A 10,000-nucleotide genomic window follows, 5' to 3' on the forward strand; every position below is an offset into this window, starting at 1 on the left:
GATCACTTCTACTCGTTCAACCATCAGGTCAGATATCGAACCTAACGATGACAACCAATGCCGCCGGACAGCAGCAGTTGGTGGCCAGCAATGCTACTACCGGTAGTACGGTAGGAAATGCGAACGGGGCGCAAGGCTTCACATTTGCTTCTGGAGGACAAACGGCCACCATCATCAATCAAGCTGGTGGCCGAACAATCGGTAATACTGTTCCACTGCTGGTAAGGCTAGACAACAGCAAGGTTACACGAGACGCGTCCGGTACTCTCATCTCTACGCTTACGCAACAGGCCCCATCTGGCCAGGTGCAGCTGCAGGCTCAGCAAAGTGCTGTATCACAGCTAGCTCAACAACAGCAGCAACAGCAACAACAGCAACAGCAGCAACAAATACAAGGACAGCAACAACAACAACAACAACAGTTACAAGGACAGCCTCAGCTTCAACTGCAATCACAGCAGGCTCAAAACCAAGCAGGCCCAATCCATACGACCAATCCGGAAATCAAAGCCATTGCCATCAGCATCATGAATTCGGCGAATCAATTTACCAACCGGCAACAGCAACAACAGCAGCAACAGTCGAGTACTAAATCAAGCAGCAATGCCGCAATACTCAGTCTACTAAACAGTGCTCCGGCTGCCATGACCAATTCACCGGTGTTAAGTAGCAACCTTACGCTTCCGGCCGGCAAGTCAGTCAGCGATTTGCAACATCATCAGCACCAGAACCAACAGCAGCAGCAGCAGCAGCAACACACGGTTCACCACCACCAAACAGTAGGAGGTGGAACAACGACAACAATTAGTGGAAATGCTGCTGCCGCGCTGTTCAATAGCGTCGGAGGGCGTAAAATAAGTATCCAGCAGGCACAGGCGAGCGGTCAAAACCGAATACTGAACCATGCCAATCTCATTACGGTCAGCAGTGCCGTCGGTGGTGGTTCCAACAATCAAACACAACTGATCAACATACAACCGAGTGATCTGCAGTCAGGCCATACGACGGTCCAATCGCTAGCATCACAGCAGCAACAATCGCAGCAACAGCAACCACAGCAACAGCAATCGCAGCAGTCCGCGCAAGCAGGCAATATTCGGGTCACAATGTCGGCACTCGCCACCCAGTTAGCGTCTCCTCCTGCAATACTGACCACCTCGAACCTGCCCCAAAGCTTCAACGTCGTTGCGGCGGCTGCAGCTGCAGCTGCTGCTTCGTCTTCCTCTTCGGGTGGCAACGGGTCGGTAGGCAGTAGTGGGCCCAGTGGCACTTTTCAGACCACCGGAACAGGGACGACCAATAAGTTGATCATCAACAGTGCGAATCATCAGCGGGTACTCAACATAAATACCAGCAGCGGAACCAACCCTTCAATGGCAGCGGTCGTAGCCGGCACACTGGGTGGAACAATAAGACGTATGCGCGATGCTGGCAATGTGGGGGGGAATGCTGGCGAAGGAATACAGCTACAGATTCAGGGGCTGGCTGCTAACCCCTCTGGAACCAATACATCGGTTGTCGGAAACATAAACAACCGATCGCTCGTAGCTGATCAGCTGCAAATACAGAATATTGCCTCCCCAGGCAGCGATCACTCGAATGCATCCTCCACGTCCCTGGCGAGTAACAGCAACGGCGGTGCGGGGGGTGTGACAAATGTCGGCCTGAATGGTGGCAACAATGGCAGCAATATTATCTTCAACACCATGTCCGGTTTAAGCGCACTGCTTTCCAATAGTTCGGCTTCATCGATGGTATCCGGCGCGCCTACTCAATCAATCTCCATTGGCAACGATGGAACAACGGCAGTGGTTGGTCTAAGCCCAGCGAGCAGCAACAGTAGCAATGGTGCCGGTGGTGGCCTAGCAGGCAGTGGCGGTGCAGCAGTCCTCGGCGGTGGCAGTAATAATAACACTAACTCAGCATTAATCGAAAGACTGACTTCATCTAGTAGCATAAACCTTACCAATAGTAGTAACCTACCGTCAACGAGCCCTGGGTTGCAGTTCACCATACCGTCGCCGAAAACACCACAGCAGCAGTCACAATCTTCGCAAGCCCATTTGCAAATACAATCACCTGCCAGCTCGATATCGCCCCTTTCTAGTCCACCGCCACAGGTTACCATCCTACCGTCGCCGCAATCACAGCAGCAGCAGCAGCAACAACAACAGTCACAACAGCAAACGCAACAGTCTCAAAACCACACGCAAGTGACTACTGGTACCCAGCAACAGCCTACTACGGTCAATCTGCAGGGATTAAACTTTACCAGCCTTCACGGTGCGATGGCGTCAATTCCGGGACTGCAAAACGTTCAGGTTGGTTGTTGTAGAATAGGCAGCAAACGATGTGATGGCAGGTAGTGAGAACATTTTTTTTTTTGTATTTTCAGGTTCAAATCCCCGGACTTCCACAGCCGATTTCCCTGGCACTATCGTCTACGCCGTCAGGAGCGACGACGGGTGTGTTGAATAACTCGGGGAACAACAGCGCAGGCCAGACGACTAGCCTACTTGTGTCCGTTCCTGTAACCAACACCACACAGGCTTCTATGAACACCATCAATGCCGGTGCTAACAATACCATTCTGTCTGGTAACTCGCAAACGACACAAACGGTCGTTTTGACGAACCCACAAACAAGTGGCTCCAGTATACTCACTTTACCCATTGGTAGGTCTTTTGGTGTGTGGCAAATTTGGTTTGGCGATTGGCAAATTCACTCACATCATTTTCTTCTTCTTCGCACAGCTCAATTTGTTACGTCCGGCGGCATGAAAGGACTTGGTCAGCAAAGCATACGAACCGGCGGACCACTAACGGTGAATGCGGGACAACCGGGTCAACAGATACAGCTGCTGAACATCAGTCAACGGCCTCGGCCGGGTCAGCTGCCGGTAGCCGTCAGTGGCGCAGGGACGTCGCCCATTATGACCAAGCAGCTGGCCGCCCGCGTTGCCCAACACCGCCAACAGATGGCCACCGCTGGCGGGTCTACGCTTAAGATATCTACACCCATTTCCGGTAGGTTCAATGAGTGCTAAACGATTCTGCGGTAGGTGTATATCACTTTTTGTATAATGTTCCCTGCAGGTTCCCATCACGGTGGCCAACTGAGTAATGCTCTTAACGTCACTCAAAACGCCACACCTAACCAGCTCGTCATGGCCACGAAGCAACTGCAGTTGAAAATTCAACAACAACAACAACAACAGCAACATCATCAACTGCAGCAACAACAGCAGCAGCAACAAATTATAACCGGAACCAGTAACCAATCAACGATTGTCGGCAGCAATGCCACGCAAATCCACATCCAACAACCGCAGCAGATACTAACGCAACAGGTATCGCAGCAAGCGCAAGCACAGGCGACTCAGCAAATCAATATCATCAGCAATAGCGTGGTGACACCTCTTTCCCTGTCGAGCCCGGTTGCTGTAGCAACGGCCAATACACCGCAGCAAACGCACCAGAACATTGGGTCGCTGGCGGCACCGGTCGCAGCAGCTTCTTCTGCAGGCAAGCATAGAAAACGATCTGCGGCGGATCTTAATAAGTAGATGTAAAAGTGTTCAAGCATGCCCACTCTGGAATGGACAACACATCCCCTCGCTGGTGCCAATCACACGGGGGGGAAGCGAGCATCGCTACTAATGTTACTATCATTACTATCACACCTTCTTTTTCTTCTTCAATGTTATCATTAGCCGCCGTGACAGTGAACCATAACGTAACAGAATAGTTTGAAAGTGTAGGTCTGTCCTTTTTTGGCCCGAAGGCTGACGCACAAAGTGTTTGAGAACCGTTTCTCTTAAAGTTCTGGAGGTTAAAGTTATTCAAAATAACTGCTAAATCCCGCTAATGCCGCTCGAAACGATTGCCAGCAGAGAGAAAGAGAGAGAGAGAGAGAGAGAGAGAGAGTGATGGTCCGGTTAGTTCGCTTGAAGGGTTGTACTTCATTGAAGCAACCACTGTTGAAACCCATAACCCCGGGAGAAACAGGTAGTGTGCGAACGGAAATGGGTTTTAAAGAGGTGTACAGTAGAGTAAAGCTACCGGTATTGAGCAAACCATTCGATAGTACCTTTTGTTTTTTATTAAGAATTTTAGTGAATAAAAACTCTATGCGTACATGTATATGCACGACTTTGCGTACGTAGTTTTGTGAGAGGTTCGATCTGACTGGTTACTTTTCCGTGGGTTTTTTCTTCTAATTGTTTTACCTAAAACCAAAGCCCTTTAGCTTGAGTCCATGTTTTACCGGTTTAATATGCAAAATTAGGAATTTGTAAATTTGTGTTAACCCCTAACAAACAGTGCGGACGCGGAGTTACGGTTACGGTCGTTAAAATGGAAAAATGGAAGGAAAACACGAGCGCATCATCCATACGGTTTAGGTGCATAAAACAATAGAATAGTTCGTCTAAAATGCAATTGGCAAGCTTTATGATGGTTCAGCACAACACAAAGGGATGTTGAATGTAAAGATACCTTAACGAAGTGGTTTGGCCGTCTTCGAACATTCAGCTAGTCTGCTGGTAGCGATAGTAGAAACCTACCGCACGGTCGGTCCAAGCAAGCCGCGCGGAACAGCTGGTAATGCAAGTTGGAAAGATTGCTACGTGTCTCTTATTTAAATATAGATCGCGCGATTAGGACATGCAGAATATACATGTTGATATTACTATAGTAGGTACGAGTTGCTGTGGAATCTTGCTACCCGAAACCACCAGAACATAAAGTCCTTGCATCGAAAGAGAACAGCGCGTTTCTTGCGAGACAGCGCCAACTGGGATAAGAGACGGAAATACTTGGATCTTTTTAGTTAGTGACTGTGTCGGGCTGAAGAAGAAATTCTTCATCTGCTCCAGTAGAAAAGAAAGCCGCGTGATGCACACGTACGTTTGCGTATAGCTTTAAAGACATTCTTGGGTTTCTGTAATTCATTGCAAACCAGCAATTGGATGGCCCCTTTCACCCAGCCCCTTTCACCCAGCCTATGCGTTACGTCTTGAGAGATTCATGGTATGTACAGCGTAGTCGAAGTTCAGTTAGTGGTGAAGACTGAAAAGTTAGCAGCTGATTTACTTCATTTTTCTGTAAATAAATTCTGAATTATCGCAGCGACTTGTAGTACTCCTAGCTTTTGGGACAAAATGGTTCGTGAGCATGACCCTTGGTTTTGAACATCTATTCTTTTTCTTTCGAAAGCAAACGATTATGAAGAGTCTGCCTGAGTTTGTTGCTTTTCCATGCCTGCTATGGGAACGTTTGTTAGGGGCAGACTTCGTAAAAAAAAAAACCGTTGTACTCTCAACTAGACAGAAACGAAAACCGGCAAACTAGACCCTAACGAATGCTTAACAAAGTGTGCTGGTTGTGAATGGTTGGCCAGAGCTGTCCCCCGCTACAGAGTGGATCGCAACGGTGCGCCACGCTTCCAAAATGGTTGAAATATAGCATCGGAAATGAACAGCAACGCAAAGTGAACTGCAATGTTGTAGGATAGGTTATATGCAAAGCAGCCACCGCTGATTGAACTAGCGTATAGGAGTAAGACAGAAATCGTATAATGTTTTGCCATTAGCAAGGAGCAATGAATATTGAATTAAACCCTGCTGCTGCTGTAACGGTGCAACCACTTTACCCCACTCCCGTCAGCAGTACTCATTCTTTTTCGTCTACCGGCGAAAACCCGGTATGTATGTATATGGCCGTTACAAATGAATAAGAAACAGAGAACTAATGCCGGTGCTTCGTTCATTCTACTCTGATGATATCACAAAAGCGACAATGCAATCGTATCCGTCCATAAGTAGCACCTTTATTGGCTCATGCCGTCCGTTTTTGCTGCATTTTCGCGATCATCTTCTTGACGGAGCGTTCCCGTTGAGTGGCATTATCGGTGCATTTTTTAAGCACCGCATGATCCATCGGCTGACCACCGGACTGCGTGACGAAGCTCAACTTGCCATCGCTTATGGTAATGGTAAGTATAGTGCCGGCCAGTTTCTCCTCTTCAGCCGTTGGATCGACAATGGTGCGGCTGTAATGCGAGAAGCATACCAGAATTCAGAGATAACACACAATCTGCGATGCTGGCGTTACGTTATTCGAATACTTACTTGGCTATCACTACGAACGAGGTAGTCACGGGGACGCACCGGACAGTCAAAGCGGATAGCGACGAGCGATCTACTTCGGTTTCCCCAGTGTCGCTGTTGTACACGATTTTTGATAGTTTTACTAAAATGAAACAAACAATACGGCCATTACTTCCGCGGTTACTACAGAGGGAATGAAAAGAGCTACCGGTATGCAGTGCAGCTACGAGCGCGGCTACAGCAGCATCGAAAACACAGCCGTCATGGTCCAGGCACACTAGATCGCAGTAAAGGACCCATACCAGCTTGCCCGGTTCAATGCAGAGCTGGGCAAGATCTATGCAGCGCGCTTTCGAGAAGACATCCGCCAAGGATTGACTGTAAACTTGGGCCTCCTCGCTCGGTGGCCCCGGTCGATAGGAGGGCGACGAAACTGGCGATATTTCCACGTTCGGTATCAGATATCCCTGATTCGGCTCGACTGCCTTTGGTGCTGCCAGCTCGGCCTTGATACCGCACAAAACCGTGGTGTTGCCGATTTTCGCGATCGCCGACCCGTCTGCACTTTGAATCACCGCGAAGCTAATCGCGGTGGGACGCAGTTCCTCCAGCTCGCGCCCATCCGGCCGTATGTTGTTTTCCAGGTAATCCTTGTAGTACTTTACCGGATGAAGCAATCTGGCGCGAATTGAGGCGCAAAATGTAGAACATTTTACAAGGAGGAGAAATGATTTAAACTTACTTGAACGTTTTTATGTCCATCGCGCACGTTGTGTTTGGTTTTTGTTTACATCGTTCATCGATTTACCACCGGTTCACCGTTCATCGATTCCATCGGCCAACACGCATCGCGGCTTACCATAACTGTCCAGCATGTAATTTCCTTTTTACGAGGGAGGATGGGGAGTAAAACATAAAAAAGGAGTTTAACAATTAATCCAAAGTCAAATGCAGATATCCGGAATTAAATTTTTTTAATCGATCTGTGAAAAAGAGCACAATAAACACACACACCGGATATTCCCTTTTGATCAGCACCTCTCGCTCGCACTCATGCTGGGCCTGCGGGATCTCGTGACGTCATCTTTGGTCGGTACACGAACACGAATGGGGTTCGGCCAAAACGGCTGGCGTTCAAACTTACCGCCCAGCTGTTGGTTCTCCATTTTTTCTCATTTTACCGCCGTTTGAAAAAGGACGCTCGATCGCTCGCTCGCTCGGTGGCATCAAAATTCGTTTGTGTCTTTCAAGTTGTGCTCGTGTTGTAAATTGTGCGTGTTTTTTGTGCAGCACACGCGAGATGATTGTCGCACCTCATCCGCTTTATTAGCGAATATTCTAAAAAACCGAAACAAAATGTTTCGTTAACCTTGTCATCCTCCTCGGCACAGTACGCGGCACCCCCAGCGAAATCGTCCAGGCAGCTTTGCACGCTGTTCTTTGCTTAGCAACCCTAGCCATCCTTCGCAAGAAATCCTTGCCGTAGGGAGTTGGTAAAAGGCAGCTGGAGTTTGGTTCCCACACGCATACGCCCGAAGTCGACACGCACACGCACGTCTTGATCGCGGTCGGTTAAAGATCACGAATCACGAATTACGCACGCCGCCGCTGTTTGCGCTGCGTCAGTAGGCTTTTGAGGGCTAAAACCTCGTTTCAAACTCCTGCTAGTAATCCCAGTTGCCTTCGCCGTGTAACGAGCAAAGCGAGTTGATTCATTTGCCAGGAAACATGGCGTCCTTCCGCGTGCATGAAGACCTGGAGAAAGAGAACCGTGGTGTGGACCCCATGGCTGCCAAGAAAGCGGGTGGTACGGTGTTCGGCGCTGTCGGCAAAAACCAGCACCAGCCGCAACGCACAATGTTGAACGTGCTCAACACGAACATCCCGCATGCGGATAAAACGGTAGGTTTTCCAGCAGCAGGAAGTGCGACCTTGAGCACCAATCACTAACGCACAGAAGCCCGTTCTTCCTTCCCCGCAGATAAAGGATGCTAAGAATCTACGGGCTACGGGTGGTGCCGCTGTGATGTCGAAGGTTCACCCACTTCGAAAGGTGGACGAAAATGCATGCATTCCAAGAGCAGCAGGCTTGCCGGGTAAAGCCGTCCAAAAGGCAACCAGCAACGTCACGGAAGCATTCAAGGGATTCCAGGTGTACGACGAATCCAAGGAAAACCTTGCCACTGTCGCCTGTCTTCCCCCGAAAGAGGAGACCACTCTGCACGAGAAAAGGTAAGTGGTTGGTGGGGGTCGGTCTTGTCGTGTGTTCTGCGTTTGTTTCACGATTGACACTTTCACGGTTTGTGGCTGTAGGGAACCACTGCAAGAGATTAAAAATGTGCAGCTACTGGAGACGCCCATGTCCGTGGGCGATAGCTACTCGCCCATGTCGGTCGATAAGTCGACGCTGATCGTTGTCGACGATGGTCCCATACCGAAGAACGATCGCGAGCGTTTCTACGAGGTAGAAGAGTATCAGGAAGACATTCTGCACTACCTGAAGGAGGCGGAAAGACGTAATCGTCCCAAACCGAACTACATGATGAAGCAAACGGACATTAACCACTCGATGCGTACCATTCTGGTCGATTGGTTGGTCGAAGTTAGTGAAGAATATAAGCTGCACGGCGAAACGCTGGCACTGGCTGTGTCGTACATCGATCGGTTTTTGAGCTTCATGTCGGTGGTTAGAGCTAAGCTGCAGCTGGTCGGCACAGCTGCCATGTTCATTGCAGCGTAAGTGCTACGATCATTCACCCTTGGTGTTCTTGCTTGCGTTATCTAAAGCCACCCTCCTATCTCTATCACATTTTCTCGACAGTAAATACGAAGAAATTTTCCCGCCGGATGTAAGCGAATTTGTGTACATCACCGATGATACCTACACGAAGAACCAGGTGCTGCGGATGGAGCAGCTCATTCTCAAGGTTCTATCGTTCGACTTGACCGTGCCCACAGCGCTGGTGTTCACGAACTTGTACTGCGTGATGAACGATGTGCCGGATAAGGTTAAATATTTGACTATGGTAAGACCAACGAGAGAGGATCATTACGGTTAGAAAAGCAAGCAAATGATATCCTTCTTCTATTTCACAGTACCTCTGCGAGTTGTCAATGCTCGAAGCTGATCCCTATTTGACATACGTTCCATCGAAGATAGCGGCCGGTGCGCTTGCATTGGCCCGGCGCACCCTCGATCTGCCAATGTGGAGCAAAATGCTCGAAAACAACACCGGGTACAAGCTGTCGAGTTTGAAGGACATTATTCTGGATCTTAACAAAACACACTCCCTAGCGGCCACGATGGCGCAACAGGCCATTCAAGAAAAGTACAAATCCATCAAGTAAGTTCCTCAAACTGCACGTACCCATCACAACCCAATGCTTACTTTGTTCGTTGTGATTCATCGTTTAGATTCAAGGATGTTGCCTCTCTGCCGGTCATCAAGCTCACCGAAGAGGCGTTCGACATCGTTTGCGAATTTTTGACAAAAGCTGTTCCCGCATCGTCGCAGCAGGCTCAACCTCAACAGCTTGTAACCTCCGCGACCAGTGACCAGGAGAATGGCAGGGTACAGAAAAGCGTTCTCATTGCTTAAGGATCCCCGAACGGCGAACGCCTTAATTTTGTTTTGTTAGGAAAAATATGTGCCCGGTTTTTTTTTTAATTTAATCATGTTTGTCAATCCCTTTTGGATACTCCTTAATTGTAACTACCCCACAAACCACCCCCGCGTCGCAGCAGAATCTCGTTCCATGTTACGAGAAAAGCGTTTTTGAGAAGATTTTTTTTTTGACTTCGTGTTTTTTTAATACTGTAAGACACACTGTATTACTAGGCATTTTTCTACATCTTTTGTGAAATCTAATTTATTTGTTAGCTTTGTCGTG

At 48.7% G+C, this 10,000-nt stretch overlaps 3 protein-coding genes across 6 annotated transcripts in view; 2 read left to right on the plus strand and 1 right to left on the minus strand.

The window, feature by feature from the left end:
• LOC126578580 (serine-rich adhesin for platelets-like) overlaps positions 1–4,985 on the plus strand; it is a 9,302-nt gene extending 4,317 nt beyond the window's left edge. For 2 of the 4 annotated variants that reach the window (XM_050241280.1, XM_050241281.1), the window contains exons 5-8: positions 1–2,321; positions 2,396–2,675; positions 2,754–3,026; positions 3,096–4,985. The exon at positions 1–2,321 is cut by the window's left edge and continues 1,627 nt beyond it. In XM_050241280.1, coding sequence (XP_050097237.1) covers positions 1–2,321; positions 2,396–2,675; positions 2,754–3,026; positions 3,096–3,565 — 3,344 coding nt within the window. In that variant the 3' untranslated portion in view covers positions 3,566–4,985. Of the gene's footprint in view, positions 2,322–2,395; positions 3,027–3,095 lie in introns of all 4 variants that reach the window. The other 2 variants (XM_050241277.1, XM_050241278.1) reach the window with 1 other exon arrangement.
• An 822-nt stretch (positions 4,986–5,807) lies between these two features.
• On the minus strand, positions 5,808–6,923 carry LOC126578598 (exosome complex component RRP43-like). Its single transcript, XM_050241310.1, has 4 exons — positions 6,852–6,923; positions 6,318–6,787; positions 6,131–6,251; positions 5,808–6,051 (listed from the first exon to the last, which is right to left on the minus strand). The coding sequence occupies exons 1-4, from the start codon at positions 6,869–6,871 to the stop codon at positions 5,838–5,840; spliced, it is 825 nt and encodes a 274-aa protein (XP_050097267.1). The 5' UTR covers positions 6,872–6,923; the 3' UTR covers positions 5,808–5,837.
• A 354-nt stretch (positions 6,924–7,277) lies between these two features.
• Positions 7,278–10,000, plus strand: part of LOC126578591 (G2/mitotic-specific cyclin-A) — a 3,109-nt gene continuing 386 nt past the window's right edge. Inside the window, exons 1-6 of the mRNA XM_050241298.1 lie at positions 7,278–8,011; positions 8,091–8,341; positions 8,423–8,845; positions 8,931–9,135; positions 9,206–9,453; positions 9,525–10,000. The exon at positions 9,525–10,000 is cut by the window's right edge and continues 386 nt beyond it. Of these exons, the coding sequence (XP_050097255.1) occupies positions 7,838–8,011; positions 8,091–8,341; positions 8,423–8,845; positions 8,931–9,135; positions 9,206–9,453; positions 9,525–9,708 (1,485 nt within the window). The 5' untranslated portion in view covers positions 7,278–7,837 and the 3' untranslated portion in view covers positions 9,709–10,000. The remainder of the gene's footprint in view (positions 8,012–8,090; positions 8,342–8,422; positions 8,846–8,930; positions 9,136–9,205; positions 9,454–9,524) is intronic.

This window comes from Anopheles aquasalis, chromosome 3, assembly GCF_943734665.1.
Source record: "Anopheles aquasalis chromosome 3, idAnoAquaMG_Q_19, whole genome shotgun sequence".
Taxonomy (NCBI): Eukaryota; Metazoa; Arthropoda; class Insecta; order Diptera; family Culicidae; genus Anopheles; species Anopheles aquasalis.